Here is a 21,277-nt window from a genome sequence, read left to right as displayed (position 1 = left end):
ATATCAATGAACTCAAAATTAGAATAGGATATGTTGTATATAGTATAACAGTCAAAATGTTGGACAAAACTGACAGAATTGAAACACCAACTTGATATTCTTCAAACTATCAAAGGTGCTCACGTTAAAAATTTATTGATGTAAAGGGTTTCATTAAAAACTTTATAAATACCTTTACAATGTATTGAAACAACCATAAGCAAAATTATAATTTTTTTTTATATAATCTTTTTCTTATAATCATGGAAAGACTTTAGAACCATCGGCACATCCAACTAGTTTTATCCTCTCTAATTTATGGTATAATAATGTTTAATTTACAAATTTTATTTGAAAATTATAACTTTTTTTCATAAGCACATATTTTAATTATACAATATTAGATCACATAATGTATAAGTTTAAACTATATTAATTAATTAAATGCTATTAACACTTTTGATAATTAAATGTTCACATGCAGAATATTTTTAAGGTAAAGATCCTTAAACTGTATATATCTATAAAGATCTAGACTAATTTTAAACTCCAATCAAAACTCACCTCAACAGAAACACATGTCAAAATATATTTTAAAAAATGTGCCATAATGAATTTAATTTAGTTATATTAGCATCCCAATTGTAAGCAACACAAGTGCTATATTAAAAGTAACCTCATATTTTTCTTTTTAAATCATGGCCAGATGATGAGGAAAACAACTGAACTAGCATTTTGTTTCCAAATTTCTACAATGCATCAATAGATGGATACTTGATACATGATGGTAGAATTTAATATTCACTAAGTAAACAACAATTAATCTAGATACAGATACAGATATATTTAATGGTATTCTCTCAAGAGGTAACTGCTTTAAGTTACTCTTAGATAATTTTTTAAACTGTCCATAAAACCCCTACAATTTTTATAAAGGGAACAATTTTTATTTTTTCTTAGCAGTGAAAGAAGAAAAGCTTTTGGAATTGGACAAACTTTAAACATTAGACAATGCTTGAAATTATAAGTGGTAAGCACCTTTATTTTTCCCCATTAAAAGTTTCGGCTTAGTAATATAATCTCTATTAACATGAAATGCTTTTTGATGTATTTTACTTTCTTGTAAAATAATAATAATAAAAATTAAAAAAAAATACAAGGTATGTTCATTATGTTAAGAATGTCTAATGATAATCCCCTGGGATGAAGTAAAAATGAATAATTTCGTTTATCAAAAAATGCTAACTTTTCTCTAAAGGAACACTGTTGTTAATGGTAATAAATAAAAGTAATGCATAATATGGCGATTGTTATTGTGTTGTAAAAAAGTAGCTAAGACATTACTGTACCAACAAACAGCTTTCTGATTTTTTTTTTTTTTAAATATTCCATTTTATACGTAATCAAATCCTTGGCTATTTTGATGTTTATGTATATTTTTCACCCTGAAAGTAAGGCAAAATTTTAAGAGCCCTTCACATGATTCTTTAGCTAGAGAAAACAAAATAAACATTCTATCAGTCATACAAAGGAAAACACAAACAAGCAAACCTTGTTTTAACTGAAGAATAACAAAATGATGATATCAGCTTTATTTCTTTATCTAATACAAGATCAGTCAATTGATTTTAAAATCAGTTAAATGATTTTTTTAAAATTAATTTAACTGGACATTTGATATTAAGCATTTTGCTTCTGAGCAGTTTCAAAAACTACATAGAGAAATGCATGTTAGATGGAAGATCATTAGAATAATTGAATAAAGAATTTAGAGATACACAAATAACAAAGTTAATTTCTTTTAACCTTTATAAGTCACATGGATGAATACAAATTAGCTATAAAAATACTGAATAGTGAAAATATTATAAATATATACTACACTTGAACAATAAAACATCTCATAATATATTATTACTGAATGCAAGAAGGAACACAATTTTGAATTGTAGATATTTTAGAACAAAAAAGTGTTTTCATTGAATTGTTTTGAAGATTTAAAAGAAAATATTTCTTCACCATATTTCTAAATAATTTTCTTAAGTCCATATATTTCTTCATTTCACTTTATACTTCACCAGCCTCTGAAAAGTGAGGAAAATAATGTAGAGAAATAAAACAACATGATTTTAAAAACAAAATTAATAAATGCATGAAATATAAATACATATATATTGAAAACTCTCTACTTGATGGAATGAAAATTTTTAAAATTTACTTTTAACTAAACACATTATGGGAAGGTCCATAATTAAAACATCATTCTGCTGTTTATTGCTTTCACTTTTTTCATACAAGATTTTAAATTGGTTTTAGTTTATATAAATGATTCATAAAGATGTTTATTAAAATAATTCCTGTTTCTCATATATTTCTCAGTGTAAAGTTATTCATCTTTTTAAATTTAATCTTCTAAGTTATTTTTAACATTTTTATAACTAAGAATTAAATCTGACAAGTATTTTATACTTAAGATAATAATCAGGACTAAGATAATGAAATAACCACACTTCAAGACTATTGTACGAAACAAATAGATATTTCACGATATGCATTACAGAATTTTTATTTGAAACTATATTGTATTTCAATATGAGAATAAAATGTTTAAGTATTAAGCAAATTAAAATATTATTAATTCACATTTATGTATTAGGGTTTTTATATAATTCAACAAAAATTAATTTTTTAAAAGAATAATTAATAAAATTTATGAATAATAATTTAAAAATAAAATTTAAATTATTATGCGATTAATATAATAAGAAAATGCATCTGTAAAAAAGTCCAAGTTGATTAAAAACAATGGAATTTGATAATAATACAATCATGATATTATCTCTTTCATATCGAGAAATAAATAACATGCTGATAACATGGTATCTTCAATTTCAAAGCAAATCTGATGCTTCAGATGCCTTTAATTTGAAGGTAGTAGTAAAGTGGTAAAAATAATCAGTTTCAGTGCAGCTTTTGAATTAAGCATCAATTGTACAACTTTTTATGGTAGTGCTCAAGTTTGATGTTTTATTCTGTAACCAAGGTCAGTTTGAAATAATTTCTGTTGGTTTTGGTTACAACTATTAGAAGTAGATTTTACTTTTTATTTATTTCCAGTTTTTTAAAGCATTAAATAATTTCTCAAGTATGTGTTTTTTAAAATTCATAAAATTACATATTTAATAATATACCTGTTTTAAGACATATGTCAGTAATTTACTAGTTGATGCAATATAGTTTTACTTTTCCCATAAAAAATACTTTTATTCAATGTTAGGTTTAACATTGACAATTTTAATTATATATATATAAAAAAATTGTTATAAAAATGAAAAACATATTCTTTTAAATATATTAATATATTTAAAAAAATTTATTATAGAAAATGCCATTTCGTTTAATATTTTATGTAATGACAGTTTAATATTTTTTAAACAAACAAACAAAAAAAGTAATAACAAAATTGCTGTACAAAAAGTTTTTAAATAAGCATATCAGGTAATAAAAAATATTAACTCTAATCTAAAGTTACAAGTTAAGAATATAATTAATGTAATATTTTAAAGAAAAAAAAAAAAAAAAAAAAAAAAAAAAAAAAGAGAATTTTTGCAAATTTAACTGTTATTTGTATTAGTAGAGAACAGCAAGTATCAGAGAGACACAGCATTTACAATAAATAATTTATTCAATTATAATTATTTATACTAACTTAGAGGTTTTCCTTCCTTCCATAATGTTTGCTTAATTGGAAGTCTCTGAGCAGCATCAGTTTTAAATTCTTTCTTTACTGCTGCTCTTACATGCCGTGCGCAGATGGCAGAAAATTTCAGGTAGCTGAAATTAAAACATTGTTTAGAAACATAATAATGCGATAATATTTTATTGCAAACTAAACATTAATAAAAAGCAAATATACAAAAAAGATGAAATAATATAAGGTAGATTAATGTATTCAATGAACAGAACATAATTAATTTATTTTTGAAGTGTTAAGAGTGTAGAAGTGTTACATAATTAAAAATTAATCTGAATATCAATCAGATTAATTTTTTATTTGCAACAAAAGTGAAAACAGCAAATTATGGATTTCAATTTGTTTATTCTTGCATTAGAAATGAAAAAATAAATGCACTCAATTGTTAAATGAGCTCCAGCGCAAGTGATATAGGTACAATTGTAATCATGGAAAACAATTTTAAAAAATTGCAGTAGAACATTATATATTAAGTTTTTCAAAATTAAATCCTCAAAAATTCATAACAAATTTCTTATAACTGAATAATTTAAATGTTAAATGTAATATATTTTTCATCAAAAAAATTAAAATGACTTTTTTTTAAAAACTTTTATGCGCTATTTATCGTGAATACTCAAGTTAATGATTGTATGTGATAAATTAAATACAGTATATTTATATTTTTAAAAATTATTTTGAAGAGAAGCAATTCCCACTACTCTGTTCTGAAAAGAAATGAGCAGAAAGCTAAATTAAACTTTCTTATGAGTCTTTCTAAAAATGAAAATTTAGAGATCTTACATTTACACTTCATTGTGTTTTGGCATCAAGCAAATTACTGATTTTTTCAGGCAGTCCTTTTGCAAACGAAGAATACTGTAATTAATGTGCTATTTAACAAAACAGTTTCTTTAATTTTAATATTTACTCACCAATCTTCTTTATTTTACAGTTATAAGCATGAAATTTATCTCACATTATTATGGAAGATAATTTTCCTCTCCACTGAAACGTAACAATGATAAATTAAATGCAATTTACAGTTCATTCATTTATTATGATTAAATTATCTCATTTATATAGCATTGTAAGCTGTTAAAATAATAAATATCAATAGTATTGCATTTCATAAGATGGAATTTCTCCAACTTTTATTCAACTTAATATGGTTGTCTCCAGTCTTTTTTCTCAAGTGTGGCTTTTGCAAGTGTACATGCATTTTTTGAAAATTATTTTAATAATTATCATAATGAAATGTTACATTTAAACTAAAATATATATAATAAATATTGAAGTTAAGTTTACAAAAATTGACAATAAAATGACTTACATAAATATACAAGATAATGCAATACAAGAACTAAATTTCACAAAATATAGTTACAAAATCTGTATGCTTAAAATATAAAGCAGTTTATAAAATTACTTTAAGATTATGGTTTTTATTTAGCAAAAAAGAAAAGAAAGAAAGTCTAAGAAAATATATATTACTAAGTTTACCAACAATTTTTATAATCAAACAGGCACTGTTATATTAACATTTCTAATAGCTAGAAAATTCTACAAAACAAGAAAATCTTTCGACTTTTATGCAAATATCTTACTATTTTTTATTAATGCATGCAAATTTTTTTTCACATATATTATAATACTATGCGTAGTTATCACATGGTAAAAGACTATTATAAATATTTAAATCATTATAATGCAAGATAAAAATTTTAAATAAAAAAATGTATCTGTAATTGAAGCTTTCTATTTTCAAAAAGTAATGCAAATGTAAAATAAATTTAAAAAATTTAGTTTTTGTTTAAATTAGTCTCTTTACTATGTTAAATATTAGTCTTTAATTTTTGTTCAATATTAGTCTGGTAGATATATGATCCAATCTTTCCCCTGGATTCCAATTAAGTTGGCACATTATCTTGTAATCTGCATACATGCAAAAAACAAACAGACAAAAAGTAATATTACAAAATAATAGTTGCTTACTGAATCGACATATCTATTCTTTTCATTAATATAATCAAAAACTTTCTAAATGAAGAAATTTTATTCAGCAGTTACTGTCTGCTTATCATTGCCATCTAAAAATCTTTCCAACCTGAACGGATACAAAAGATTTCACTCTCGCACTTACATTTAAACAACTAAAACTGAATTCTATTATTGCTTCCTATTCAACAAAAGAAACATCTCTGCGATACAAAATTTAACGATTGAATAGTCATCAAAAGTTTGCTCCTTCCTTGTTAGATGAAATACACGTTTCTATATTTTATATATAGCACTTATAAAGAGAATAATTAAAATTTCCAAAGTTTAGGACACCGAAATTTAGATAATTAGTTATTCTTAAAACAACCCGGATGACCTCTACTGAAAAGAAAATTAAATAAACAAACTTACGAAAGACCAGCTTGTCTCCAGTAAGTCATGTTGGCAATTAATCCCAGTGAAGAAGATAATTATAAAATAAATATGCGAATGATACCAAAATATCTATAACAATTATTCACAAATCAAACTAAGCAAGTTAGTTCGGCCTGTTTATCGCAATGCGAGACCATACAGTAACGTTATTTAGAGAGAATTGGGCGAATGTGTAATGCTGACGGTTAGGGCGAGAACTGAAGATGAGCATTTTTCATTGGATATAATTATCGATGTTCACTTTTTTTTTTTTTTTTTAAGATAGAAACGTCGAGATTAGAATGTTGATCCATTTGTGTAAAAGGCAAGGTCTTTGAGCACCGTCGTTTTTAATTCAAACATTATTACAATCATGATAGGGTCAGTTCCTAATAGAATTCCTCGTGTTTGAATAATCACTAATTCCAAATATAAAATTTAAATCCATTTTTGTTTTCTTAAGAATTAAAAAAACAGACATGCTTCTTTTTGAAAAAAATGTTCGCATCTTCATCTTCTGCAAAAAAAGACAAGTCTACCAGACTTGTGTTTTTTTTTTTCTCTGCCGATAACGATCTTTTGAAGAGTGCAGACAATTATCAGGAGTTGAAGTGTATGAATGTAAATAAGATGCATTCATATAATTCACTTTAAATGAAATAAAAAAAGGGGATTGTCCTAAATTAGATCAAATGAATGTAATAATTTGAATTCAGCCAACTGTCTAGACTTACGATAATATTTATAATAAATCACTTATAATATCTAAATATGTCGGTATTAACTGTAACCTAAAATTACAAATTGTTTGTTTATATTGAGATAAGAATTGCGTAACGAAATGCTAATGTAAGGTTATTTTTAATCTACATGGCAGAAGGAAAATTCAGCAGTCATTGATAGGGATCTATATTTGTGTTAATCTATAGTTATGTTAAAATGTGATTAATTTGCGTATATAGTTTCATTTAAAGAACTGTTTTTATCAATGATTGATATTATTTACCTGAATGTACATCTTAAATTATTATAATATTAGTTTCTAAAAATTTATTTAAATTGGTCTTTGTTTCTGCCTTTTTATTTCAAATAAATTTAAATGCAGTTTTTTATTCATCATATTTTTTAAATCGAAGATGTCGGATATTTTACATTATTTTGAAAAATGCAAAGTGAAAAGTCAAGTTCTGTGCTTGAAGAATCAAGCGTAAGAGCAAGCGAAACTAAAAGTATCATACGAATAGGAGCACCTTGTTGTTTTACTATTGGAAATTTAGAAGATGATGATGAGTACAGCTATGGATCCCGACAAGGTTTCCTCTTTTTTTTAAAAATTCCATTTGTAAATTTGTTGGGAATAATAATATTCAGCATCTGTGAAGTAATAACAGGGTTTCTTTATATTCTTCTTTTTAAGATCTCAGTGCCTCTGCTGAAATATCTCAAGAAATTGATAAGGAACTGGGTTTGACAGAAAACCATTTCTCCCGACCTGAGGTTGGTTCTAAAAGAACTTTATTCCTACTACACCCTGCTTGCCTCGAGCATTATAAAAATGTAAAAAGATCCAAAAGATTTAGTATTAGGTGATGGGATTGTTTAAATATGCACATAGGTGTTAACATTTTTTTTTTACAGGAAATAGTCAGTTAATAAATTTTAATTTCTTTCAATATGCGTTTCCGTTTATCTCTGAAAATGTTACATTAGATCGCTATATTTCAGAACATGAATTTACTTTTCATAGGCATTATACTTTTTTTCTTTGTGCATGGATAATATCTTCATAAAAACAGTTTTATTGTTTGTGAATTTGAGTACATAGCCTTGATTGCAGCTGCTGCTTTGCACGTTTTATTTTAAATATCAAGTGCATCATTTACTTTATATTTATTATAATTATGAGTAATACTTTTATCATTTTACTTTAGTCTTTTAATTGTGATACCAAAGTGTTCAAATCATTTAATTGATTATCAATTGGCAGTTGTATATTTTTTTATTTTTTATTACCAGGGATATTTTGGTTTTTCTACTTCTGATGAATTAAAGATGGCAATTGATGATTGCAAAGAGATGATAAAATCAGAAGAGAATGATACAGAAAAAAAGAAGCAGCTTGTTAAAAAACTTGTGCAACTGAAACTGAAATTGGAAGAAATAAAGGTTTCTTTTTATTTTAATCTTAATTTTACACCAATGAAGTATTTGCTAAATTTATACAATTGAAGTCTTATAAAATGTTTAATATTGCATGGATTTTTATGTGTAGCATCAAATGTATTTATCATTAAAAATTTTTTGTAATCTTCTGCTTATACATGAATTTTTTAATTTAACATTCTGCCTTGACATGAATTTTTTTAACTCAAAGTTTTAAATGTTGTTTGTTTTAATTTTTTTTCTTGCATTAATATTGTAATTTTAATTTTGTTATAGATACTTTTGTAACCAGTCTGTGAAATATCCATCTGTATTACTTTTGTTACTGTAGTACTTTTTTATAACAGTCTTTACACAAATTTCAATTAAAGTTATTTAATATATACTAAAAGATTTTATCTGATTCAGCAATAGCCAAAATAATGTTGAAGTCTCAATATAATTTTATTTTGTGACTTATCTGAATTTTGCATAAAAATTGCTAATGCTTTTAATAAACTATAGATAAAGATAAATTTTACTTGGATATTATTTGTATTGAAAGTTGCAATTGAACATTGGACTCTTATATGTAATTATACTTCTTTAAAGTCTAATTTATGGAAATTATCCTTTTTATTTTAAGTAAAATGGCATTCAAAATTTTTTAATGAATACTGCTTTTTTTTTTAATTTTGAAAATGGATATTGTAAATTAATTTTATGAAAAATTTGAAACAAACATAATTTAAATTGATATGGTTTAATGTATTTTGACCTAAATAAGATACACATTTCAATTCATAACTTGTTTGTATCTCATGTGTTAATGAAAGAAATAACCAAAAAAATTTGGAGTTTCAATCAAATTTAATTTTTTTGAAGATATTAAATTTTAGTTATTTTACCTTTAATAGTATAGCAAAACTAATTCTTACTGTTCTGTGAAGGGTATAACATTTTGTTTTGCATTGTGTGATGGTAAATTTATATTAAGGATGTTATTCTTTTGCTTATAATTATATTTGTTTTCAGGATGGACCCATTGAGCCTCCTCCTGATATAAAAGTAGTATTAGGTCACAGTTTTGAAGTGCGCAGTTTAGAAAGACCTAAGCAGTATTGTGAAAAGTGTTGTGGTATAATTTGGGGTGTGATGACCAATTGGTATCATTGTAAAAGTAAGAAATTATTCTTTTCTTTTTTTTTTGTTATAATATTTATTTATTTATTTATTAGTCAAGCTTATATCTGGATCACGTATTTTTTAAATTTTTCTCCAATCTCCTCCTTTTTTTTTTTTTGTTAAAGAAATTAAAGTATGTTTTAGCTTGTGAATTCATTGTAAAATTGCAAATCAATGAGGGATAAAAAAATTACTTGTTATGTGATTTATTTTATTTATAAAAAATTAAATTTGCTAGTATAAATTGTTGAGTTGTCTGGCATTATCACTCTCTGTCTGAAATCAGAATTAAATTGTGTTGTAGGTTTAAAAATTTTATCTATTAATCAGTTCACAAATTGGTATGGTTCAAGCATTTCAATTATATATCAATTAATATTGATTGTTTTTATTAAAAAGATAGTCTGTGTAACTGATAGATATAGATAATTTGAGAATTACTTTTTTCTTTTCTTTCATAGATTGTGGTTTTAAATGTCATAACAAATGCCTGAATCTCATCACTAGGATATGCGCTAATTCTAAAGTAATAATCATTTTATTTTTATCTTTGTATTATAAAATAAATAATTGTATATTGTTCGAAATATGTATCAATTTTTTTCCAAACTTCAGAAAAAAAAATTGAAGTGTTATTTTCTGATTTAATATATTAGCTTGAAAATAAGCATTTAAATTAGCTGTAAAAATAGGCAATCAACTTATTTTTATGGCAAATTGAAAGATTGTAGGTTTTAGCATTCATGCCTGCAAACATGTTAAAGTACTGATTTTAAAGAGTTAATTATTCACAGTCTCTCTAATATCTTTTTGCCATCTAGTGCAGACTTGAAATGATTATAAGAGGATAAATTTAAGGTTTTAATAATTTTAAAATGACTTTATTTTTAGTAAATCATGTTGTGTAAATAATCATTTTCAATATAAGTAACTTTTATTACGAAATGATATAACTGCCATTAAATATGTCATTTACTTTAAATTTCTTCTAATATTTTTTTGTATCTGAATGAAATATGTGAAGATAAATTTTAGTATTAGACATATTTAGTAAAATGCTCATTTTGAAATTGACAAGGGCTTGAATGTTATTTTAAAATTTGAAAGCATCAATTTTATAGCATTAATTATATGAAATTCTTTTATACATTACTTTCTGATCTAATTTGTGCATTTATCTTGCAGTTTTAGAATTTTGAATATGTACAGGTAATGTTGGGAGCAATATATTTTCTGCATTTACTGCATGAAATTATATTCTTTTTTAAAAAATTATTTAATAATTATTTGCTAAAACAAAGAAAGTCTTTAAAAAATATATTAAATTTCTTGCTGTAGGTATTAGAGGATTGCTCTTATGAATTGTCCATTTGTCCCGAGATTGGTCTTTCTCAACAAAAATTCAGGTGTGCAGAATGTAAAAGAAAGTTTGTATTTAGTAAGTAATAAATTTTGTTTTAAAATTTAATTTAGATTATATAGAGAATTTCAAAAATTCTTTTATTCTAAAATTGGAAGTGCTAATTTTGTCATATTAGATAATTTATTGAAGTGATTAAAGGAAAAGTTTTCCTTTACTATATATAGGGAAATAAATACTGTATAAAAATATTAATTATTCATTTATCCACAATTCTTAAACTGATTTATTTATTGAAAAAGCTTCTTGCTCAAAAGGCAACAGAATGAGCTATGACTCATTTTTTAAATGTGTATGTGAATTTGAAAAGTATATATTTCATAAATTTATTTGTCAATTTCTCACCTCGTAAGTATTTTGGTAAGTAGAATTCTAAAAATGGCTTTTTATAAATATAAAGGTTGCTAACTCCTTTCCTAATTAAAACTAATATATTGCTATTATATATAAATGTATAATTAATTTTCTAAACACATTTCTATTCAATACAAGTTTTAGTAAGATTAGCTTTCTAATAGTAGTATGCATTCTGACTTTTTAGAAAATGATCTATGTCTTCCCAGATTGTGTGATTATAATGGTCTTTATTATTGCTCTCACTGCCATTGGAACAGCCTAAGTATCATCCCAGCAAGGGTTGTTCATAACTGGGACTTCACACCACAAAAGGTATTAAGATTACTTCTCCACCTTGATATTATTTGATGAAGATTGTGAAATTGAAAGCTTTAAAAATACGACGCAATTTATGTACATTCATTTTTATCATGAATGATTTTTTTTATGAACACACTTATCATTAAATGTTTGCTTGATAAAATAATTCTTCCTTCATCAAATTGTTATGTTTAATTTTGCCTGTTTGAATTGCTCATGCATTTTAAAACTGCTTGAAAATCTAAAAGTGATTTTTCTGTGTTACTTTGTGCTTGATCTTGATTTTTTTTTAATATGAAAAATAGTACAAGGTGTATGCACACTTTCTTTTTTTTTAATCAGCAATTACTTGAGGAGTAGTTAAATTGTCTGATGCATAGTTGTTGAGTCATTATTTTTCTGTTAATTGACAAATTATTCATGTATTATTTATGACTTTGCCAGGAAAATCGTTCTTCAAATATTGGATTGCATCCACATTACTATTCTAAGAATTTTTTCAAAAGCTTTCAGAGTTATTTTGGTTAAATATTTCTGTTAATTGTCATGAACTTCCTTATAATTTCAGCAAATATATATATCAGCATTTAAAAAGAAATTGCATTGTTTCTTTCTCGCCTTTCTTAATTTTCATGTTTTTTTTAACCTTTATTTTAGGAAGTTATCAACATCCACTTTTTTTCAAAAGAATGCAGAGTATTTTATTAGAACTGAGTTTAAGCAATCAAAATGTCCCCGCGTAAATCATAAATAATCCTTTTTGGCAAATTAAGGATTTTAATCAGTTTAATTCTTTTGAAAATGATTTGGTAAGGAAGATAATCACTTGAATTTAATTTTTGAATGTGCAGAATTTGCACAGTAATAACTTACTCTCATCTTTACTGATGGGTCAAAATTTTCCACTGATTTTTTTTTTTATTTGCAGTCATTTTTCCTGATGAAATTGTATGTTTCAACCATTACTGTTCTTTTTACTTTGAATATCACTGTGATGCACTGGCTGAATTTTTTTAAAAAGACTTTTTCGGGTGTTAATTCATTATATATTTATTTATTGTGTTACAATTATTTATATAATCAAAATCTCTGTTGTTTTTAACATTTAAAAATATTTTGCGTGATTTCTTTCTCAAGAATGCTTATTTTACTGAATACGCCCCATGTAACAAGCAATATGTGGAAATAAGTGAGTTGTCATGCCCATTAAATTTTACTTGAATTTCGTATGTCCACTCCTGCATGAAATCTTTCAGAAACAAACAAACAATAAAAATAAATAAATAAACTTGAGTATTCTTTAATTTAGTTGGCAGATGTAGTGTGACCTTGAAAGGAAAAATAAGTATTATAAAATTGACCTTTCAGAAATAAAAAATGGTAGACACTTTTAATGCACATTATTATTATATGTACCTGATTTACTTTTGTTATTAAGACATGTTTTTACAGAGTCATACTGTGGTTATATAGAGTTTTTAAACTACATTCTGTCAATTTATAATATTCTGTGTCCCTTCCAGATTACTTTAGTTGTTTTCAGCTTTAATTGATAATATCCTGCTTATTTAACTGTAATCATTTTTTAAAATCTATAACATTTTATTCTTTTAATTTAAGATTTTGACTGAATATATCAATTTAACTAGGTTTTGCAAAATGTAAACAAGAATGGTTTTTATAGTAATTAACCTTTAGTCTATTGAAAATTGAGTGTATAATTATATTCAGTTTATGATTGTTATGGCATTTATTCTAAAAAAATATAGTACAGTTAATTATTGTCAGTTTTATCTATATTATAAATGGAAAAAAAAAAAAAAAACCCTGCTTTTGTCATTTTTGTGAATTCTCGAAATTTTGTTATTTTTCCGCAGCATTCTGTTACCAAAACTACTTTATAATATTTTTTGAAAAGGGTTGTTATTTTTTTATCAACATTGTTTTTTAAATATTACTTTTATGTTAGGTCTGCCGAGCTTCTCTTCAGTATCTGAGGCTCATGGTTAAAAAACCTATCATAAATTTAGAATCTCTGAATCCAACACTCTTTGCATTGGTCACAGACCTAGGGGATGTTAAGGTAAGACATATTTTTCATTTTTTGGATGAACTTTATCAAATTTAATAAAGAATAAAGCAATATACTTAGCTTAAACTTTTAGTATAAATTTCATTATTTGCTTTAAATTCTTTTAGAGATGATGAAATTTTTTAAACTTCTGTATGTATTTTAAAATGTTTAAGGTCTTGAAGAACGTTAATATCTATTATTTATAAGTTTAAAAGTTAGTTTTGTTATGTATGAACAATTTTTTTATTGTGTTTTTTTTTTTTTTTTATTATTATTTAATCTTTTTTTTTTTTTTTTTTTTTTTTTTTTTTTTTTGAAGCATTTGGATTTGATTTATATTTTCTCTTTTGAATATTCTTCAGAATAGTGAGATGTATTTTTTATTGATACTTTGAATAATAAATTGCAATGTCATGTAATCTTTTTCTTAATTGTGCATTTTAATCATATAATAATTTTATGTTTTTTAAAATGGAAAATAATTACATCCTTATATGATTTTCTATTAATGATATATAAATGCTGTATAAAATTATTTTGACTGCATCTTTTTATAATATCAGTAGATTTTTGCGGATGTAATTGTTGTTTTGAATAAAATGAATGTTTTTGTATCATTTCAGAAATTAAGAAATGATATTTTAGTAATGAAACAGTACTTCTTGCTGTGTCATACAGCTTTAGAAGAAAAGCTTCTTTTGCTACTGAAAGATCGACAACACTTTGTAGAAAGTGCTGATAAGTATACTCTTCAAGATCTCATTGATGTCTCTACAGGTCGCTTATTAAGTTATTTAGAAAGGATCCATGCATCATTTATTGAACATATTACCCAGAAATGCCAGGTATAAAGGTTGTTCCCTTGATATTGGTTTTGAAAAATTTTTTAAGTGAAAAATGTTTATTTTTTTAGGGTTTTTTTTATGCATTTTAATTTTGGTTTTTATACCTAAAATCCTTTTCAAAATTAATGGAAAAATCACAGGCAATATTCCTGTTGTGGAGTTTAAAAAATACAAAATGAAATAATTAATTAACGAAAACTTTTCTACATTAATTTGTAAGTATGTAAATAAGAATTTGTAACATCATTAATATAAATATATATATATTAATATAAATATATTATGGTCAATGTAGAATAAGTTATCATTCCCCCCATCTTGTATACTATGCATGGAATAGTAGGTCTGCAACATCTCACTGGACTTCCCTTTTTCTTAGAGATTTTAAATTTAATAGAGTGATTTTTTTAAAAAATATGAACAACATTTTATATGTGTACTGGCTTGAGTACCATATTATATTAAATTTATTGTGTTTAATGTTAACTAATCATTTTAGTGACCATCTGTATAACTGATATTATTGGTGCTATTTAATTTAAGTAAATTACTTATTCATTCTTTGAATTAGTAGGTCAGTTTCTTCCTAAAATGGGAGTTGTCATCTATTTAGTAATGAAAACAAAGTAGTTAAACATTGTGGGAAAAGGAAAAAGGCTCAAACAACACCAATACAAATAATATGAAAATATTCTTAACATGAATCCATAATGAATTATGAATATGAAATATGAATGATAATATGAATGTCCATATTGAAAATGTCCTAAATAATGAGCGATTTTGCATATTTTTTTATAATCTTATTCAAAATATTTGTAATTATATATTCTGAGATTTAATCTAAATCTTGTGGAAAAGAAAAGGAATTCATTTGCTTTGATTATCTTTTTTATAGTTATGTTTAAACGCTTAAGCGAGAAACCATACTTGATTACTAATAATTTTCTTCAGTAAAATGAGAACAAGAAAAAGATGTTGGATGCTATGCTATTCATTGTGTGTTGCTATTCTAAAATTAATTCCAGCATTTAAGACAATTTTTAAAATAATTTGTTCAAGAATTAAAAATTTATTTAAAAAGCATTTTGAATTTTCCAAATGCATTTTTGGAAAATCTTTATGGAACTGTGAAGATAATAGAATAAAAATACAACATTATAGCTTCATTAGTCAGTAACTATTATTATTTGTCATTTTACAGGGTTGTCAAGGCAAAGGATACATTTGTGAATTTTGTAAATCTGAAGACATACTTTTTCCTTTTGAGCCCCGAACTGAAATGTGTCGCATGTGTTCATCAATTTTTCATCAGTAAGTTTAGTTTTTGAATTACATTGAATTTCCAGCTGAAGTATGTGATATAATTTTTTTAATTTAGATAAAGATTTAATGAATATAATAGCGTAATTCATTTTTATAAAATCTAAATATTTTTATCAATTTGAGAATGGTATGTTGTATAACATTTTTGTTATATATTTTAAATCAAGTAAGTTATTAAATATGTCTTTAATATATTGTATTTTCTTTTAATTTAGATAAATTTAATAGTTCTTTTTTATATCATAATTTCAATCTCTTTTTATACTCGGAAATCAAGATTTACTTTTCTTAGAAACTTAAAGAAAACTAATGTTACAATTTTCCTAAACGTAAGGATTTTTATGGTGAAAAGATGTAGGGCTGACAGAGGCAAGCTGTAACAAGTTTTTACAAATGCATTTTCAATTCTTTGATTAAATTTTTTTTTAATAAATTAACTATTGAATTGTTATATTCACCAAAAAAAAATCAACAATTTGTTGATTTTAGCACAACAAAGCATTTTTTCACAACTGATCTGTTGTTATAATGTGCCTTGATTATGGTGTAAGTTTTGATAGATGTGGGACAAGTTGTAACAATAAAAAATAAAATATTAAAAAAAAATTTCCCTTTATTATTTTTTTATTGATTAGAATAGATGGAGCAGTTGGTAATTATCTCTAGGCTTAATGATAGTAAATGAATTTTATGATGATTTGTTTTGAGTAAAATAATGATAAAATTATTTAAGAAATCTACATAAAAGTAATTCTGCACCAGAATTGCAGTTAATATAAGCAAATGGTAGTACTTCCTTTCATTACATTTGTATGTTTTGTATTACACTTGTATTTTTCAACCTAAGCATTGAACACCTTATCCATCAGAATGAAACTGTGGTTACCTGCTTGTAATAGGGCTGCTTAATTTCAGGGCCAAAGTATTTCTGGTTTTAAATTTGTTTTCACTGAAGAATCAGTTTATAAGTAAATTTAGTGTACATTGAATCTAAAATGTCTCCCGCCTTGTGTGAAAAGGCAGGAAGGAGAGAAGACTTCTTAAGTCAGATGCTGTACTTGTTTTCTGATTGATGTTTAGAATTGCTTTGTCTATCCCAAATAACTCTTAACTTTGCTTCAAAATGTTATGCTGTACATATCTCCCCAAATTAGAATAAAACTATTCTTTTTCAAAATTTGTTTATTATTATTATTATTATTTTTACCTCTTTCATATGTGAAATGTAGAGAAAGTATTATATTCGTTGACAAATTCAAACTTGAGATTTTGATGAATCTTCAAGATTTAGACTTCTGTGCCCGAAAAACACAATTTTGGAGCTAGACAGATTAAATTTGACTTATGGTCTTTACACCAAACTGTGGATTTCTATCAAATTTTGAACAAAATCTATCCATAGAAAATGTGTCTGCATAGCTGTTTGAATATAAATTAACTGCAAAACAAAGAGAGCTACATGGATAAAATTCTGTGCAAAGGTTTTATATCTATATTATAGAGAAGTATCAAATTTGGGACCAAATTCAATTAGGTTTGAACATCTGCTGGTCTGTACTTTCAGAAGCATGTAAATGTGATAATTAAAAAATGCGATGATTTAAACATTCCAAAGTTAGTATATAATTTTGTGACCACAATCATAGTTCTGTGTCAAATTTTGGTTCTAATTGGTTGAAGTTAGGAAAAAAATCTAAAGTACGAATTCACCTTTATTACAGAATATGTATGCTAGAAATTTTGAGAAAACCACTTTCTTATATCCTTTGTTTTCTGCCTTAAACCTTTCTCTAATCTTTCTTTGTATTTTTTATTAATTTTGTCAACATTTTCTTCAGAAACAGAACTTCTTTATCTAGTAGTTAAGTTGAGTTAGGTTAGTTAAGTAGTAGTTAAGTTAGTTGAGTTCCTCCCGTTCACTGGCCCTTTGTTAGACTGTTTTTGTAGTGAATCTTTGACTGGTGACTTATAAAACTGGCTTTTGAGGTGCATGCTAATATTTAAAGCAGATGCTCTAAGTAAGTGAATTAAACACAATTGAGGATAAGTCTTGCATGTTGCCGATTTCAGTTTGTCCCAAGTTTGCCCATTGCAAGATTTCAAACATTTTTGTTAATTTAGGAAAAATCAAAGCAGCTTTTTAAAACTCAATGCATAGAGTTTTATTGAAAGAATAAAGTAGTAAAACATATTAAAATGTAATTAACTTATCAAAATATACGAAATATTTTTTCTCTATTTAGCAGTTAAATTGAAGCATGTGTTCACAACTTTTTGCACCCATATTGCCTGGACATCAATTGTGTTGCAATAAAATCTGTCTTGAGAACCCTGTTTAGCAAAAATTCTGATAATTTTTTTAAAAAAGCATAGCAATAAATGCATATTGCAGTTAGTTCCTGACTTCCATATAATATTTTAAAATGTAATTTAAAAAAAAAAATAAAAGTAGTAAAAGTTTTAAAAAAATGACTTAAATACAGTGAGTGCTTAAGTCATTTTTTGTCGTAAGTATAAATATATGCATTGTAAACATTTGCAATATGGGTTTATGGTTTCTTTATGGTAAGTACGATATTAATATATTTTTATCTTCTATGTAAGAATCGTTGATTAATTCTTTTGGCAAGACAAGGTATATCAGTTTTAAAATTTTGCAGATATTATTATCATTTCATTACAATCAAAGATATTAGGTTTTGAAAATAATAAGATTGTAAATTTGAAATTTTTATTATAGATTGCTATTTTAGATTGATTTTTAATCCTGCGATTGTATTTAAAATATCAATGTTTTGTATCATAGAATTATTATTTATACAAAAAAAAAAACTTATTTAAAAACATGTGTGTACTTAAATTAAGTTTTGAAAACTTGTTTGTTTGTTTGTGTATGTGTATCAATTCATTGAAAATAACTTATTCAAATAATATTATTAAATTTTTGATAATAAGTTTAATTTTTGTTTGTAATTTTAAAAATTTTGAATGGGAAATCAAAACATTTTCACTATAAATACTTGCAACTATTTTTAAATAAATATATTCATGAAGTGATATTTAGTTCATTAATATGTAACTTTATCAACTTTTTAATAGTTTTCTTTGAGGTTATTATTATCTATGACCTTAGTGCAGATATCATAATGGAATTCTGGGAGTATTTGTTTAAAAAGTTCAAGACAAATTTGCCAGATTCTTTTTTTATGCAAAGCGGCCATTCCATTTTTAATTATTTCATTTATGTCTTCTAGCTAGTAACTAATGTTATTTCTTCATATTCATAGGGACTGCTATTTAAGATGGGAAGGTGTTTGTCCAAAATGTGTTCGTAAAGGAAGAACTGCATCTAATTCTAATGATCATAACACATAACACATCCTGAAATTGTATATTTTATGTGTGTATATAGAATTTATTTGTATAATGATTGTTCACTTTTATGAATTTAAAAAATTATCTAAAATTGTTTTCAATGCATTTTTTAATAAAATTAATATTTATTTGATTGTAAATTAATTGTACTATACATTTAAAAAAATCTTATTTAGCTATCAATTTTACTTATGTTTCAGATAATTTCTGTTGAACATTCTTGTTGAGTTTGTCCTTCACTTGCTAATTTATTTTGTTATTTTTATTCCATGATGTATTATTTATTTTAATCCAGCTAATCAAAACTGAATTCTGAAAAATTGATGAGATTTTTTAATTTAATGAACATATACAATAGAACAATTGCTCTATCATAGATAGATATAAAGCAGAAAAATCAGTTCTCCAAATTAAGCTATTTTTAAGAGATTTATTGACAGTATAAAATTTTTTTTAAAGGGAAACATCAGCAATACTACTGAAATATTAAGATCTCCTATATAGTAGTAAAGAATATCCTATATAGAAGTAAAGAATACTATTTTTATATGATATAGTATTTGTAAAAAATTCTAGAGAAATTTTAAAAAGTGAAAGATTTTAAATTGGACATCATCTGGATGATATCTGTACAATCATAACTGGATATGGAAAACAAACATAAGATTTTTATGCAATTAATCTTATGCATTTCTTAGAATTGTGAATTACAAAATATCATTCTCAATCTTCCCGAAAATATTACACTATTTACATGTGTGAAAATAATCATGAATTGATCAAATTAATATATTTTTTAGAGTCCAATATAGGCAAGTCAGTATAGTGATACTAAAGAACTCTACTCTTAAAATGCAGATGTTGAGAAATAGAGTGAGTTGACTCACAAATTTTGTTTAACTGAGCAAGGCATCATAGTTTACAAGAATTAAAAGTGAATCATTTGGCAAGTGCTATTATCAAATATAGGCGGCTCTTTTTTTAATCCATAATCTTTTTCAAAAAAATTGTTATGTCTGATTTTAAAAGAAAATATGCTTTACATTTCAATATTATGCTGTAAAAATTGCAAGTTTGCTTACTCAAGTTTTCGATAACTGAAAAAATAAATAAATAAAAGATAATTTTTTAAATTTCTATAGTATTGTACGAGGTCATAAAGATAACTGTTTGATAGATTTCAGCAAATATTTATCAGCTTGATAAGATTGTGGGGCTTAGATCATTAACAGTTCTTTCATTAGAAAGTGAAATGCAGATTTTGTTGCACTTTATACGGAGGTATATTGCTTATCCCGCTCCAATGTTTTTAATTTGAGAAGAAATATGTCAGTTTATAATAACCAAAAACAAAACGGCGCCATTTCCTCCAATTCATTGCATGTATATTATATAACATAATGATCAGTCCATTTAAATTTCAAAAAGAAGATAATTTCGAAGATATGCGACTCAGTTAAAACATTGAAATAAGTTTTTTTTTGGAGGCGGGAAGCAGTAGAAAAATGAGCATATAATGGACTGACAGCATATAAGATAAACAAATCAAATTTAGGGAAAATTCCATTGTATTGAAAATAAGCCAGAAAGATAATCTTAGAACTGAATTTGAAACTCTTTTGGAGGATTTAAATTATTGGATAAGAGTTTTGTTTCTTTCGATGTTCTTTGTAGATAGATTTAAAAAGTGGTATCTCATTATATACATGTAGGAAGTAATTAAAGTCGAATGCTTTTCAGATTTGAAGGCAAAATTCTATTGAAATCAGAAAGCTTGAATTTTACAAATATTTACCATCTAAATTTTTAAACATTCGAAAATTGGCATATGCCTCTTTAGAAGTACTTGTGTGAATATTTGTTTGCTTATAAAAGAAAATGCATCTCCTCAGACTCGGGATTATTAGCCTTGAAATGAAAATAGTCACTGTGGACAGGATATCCCTGAAATAAGAAAGGTTATAAAGAAAAGTTCCTGTCAAAAAAAAAAAAAAAATATTAACTATCTATCTTTTTTTTTTTCATATTATGCATTCGAAAAGAAAAGAAAAATCGACTTTTGTACTAAAATTTTGCATGTTTGGTGTTTGTAAATCAATTCTTTTTATTTAAACTACATTAGCATT

General features: G+C 24.9%; 1 protein-coding gene and 1 long non-coding RNA gene across 5 annotated transcripts; one reads left to right on the top strand and one right to left on the bottom strand.

Annotated features, from left to right (window-relative positions):
- Window positions 1–1,556: 1,556 nt before the first annotated feature.
- Window positions 1,557–6,317, bottom strand: LOC129957863 (uncharacterized). The gene is made up of 3 exons (XR_008782968.1): window positions 6,125–6,317; window positions 3,689–3,813; window positions 1,557–2,063 (listed from the first exon to the last, which is right to left on the bottom strand). It is a non-coding gene; the product is annotated as an uncharacterized LOC129957863 (long non-coding RNA).
- On the top strand, window positions 2,898–19,291 carry LOC129957816 (differentially expressed in FDCP 8 homolog). Of its 4 annotated transcripts, none has more exons than XM_056070175.1 (11): window positions 6,969–7,440; window positions 7,545–7,624; window positions 8,144–8,293; window positions 9,305–9,449; window positions 9,916–9,980; window positions 10,793–10,892; window positions 11,416–11,543; window positions 13,501–13,614; window positions 14,229–14,450; window positions 15,655–15,764; window positions 19,064–19,291. In XM_056070175.1, exons 1-11 carry the CDS (start codon window positions 7,293–7,295, stop codon window positions 19,149–19,151), a joined length of 1,350 nt encoding a protein of 449 aa, XP_055926150.1. In that variant the 5' UTR covers window positions 6,969–7,292; the 3' UTR covers window positions 19,152–19,291. The 4 variants fall into 4 exon arrangements, with proteins under 4 accessions (XP_055926152.1, XP_055926151.1, XP_055926150.1 ...); XM_056070178.1 differs by having other exon boundaries at window positions 7,302–7,440; window positions 7,519–7,624; XM_056070177.1 differs by lacking the exons at window positions 6,969–7,440; window positions 7,545–7,624 and adding an exon at window positions 2,898–3,022.
- The last annotated feature ends 1,986 nt before the right edge of the window (window positions 19,292–21,277 follow it).

Source organism: Argiope bruennichi, chromosome 2 (genome assembly GCF_947563725.1).
Source record: "Argiope bruennichi chromosome 2, qqArgBrue1.1, whole genome shotgun sequence".
NCBI classification, from domain to species: domain Eukaryota; kingdom Metazoa; phylum Arthropoda; class Arachnida; order Araneae; family Araneidae; genus Argiope; species Argiope bruennichi.
Note: the sequence above shows the minus strand (reverse complement) of the source record. Positions and strands in the feature narration are given on the sequence as shown.

What these genes read in the sequence shown, in the direction of transcription:
- LOC129957816 (XM_056070175.1), top strand. Translation starts at nt 7,293, where the DNA reads ATGCAAAGTGAAAAGTCAAGTTCTGTGCTTGAAGAATCAAGCGTAAGA. An exon ending in CAGCTATGGATCCCGACAAG is followed by an intron (nt 7,441 to 7,544) that starts GTTTCCTCTTTT and finishes CTTCTTTTTAAG; the next exon opens with ATCTCAGTGCCTCTGCTGAA. An exon ending in TGAAATTGGAAGAAATAAAG is followed by an intron (nt 8,294 to 9,304) that starts GTTTCTTTTTAT and finishes ATTTGTTTTCAG; the next exon opens with GATGGACCCATTGAGCCTCC.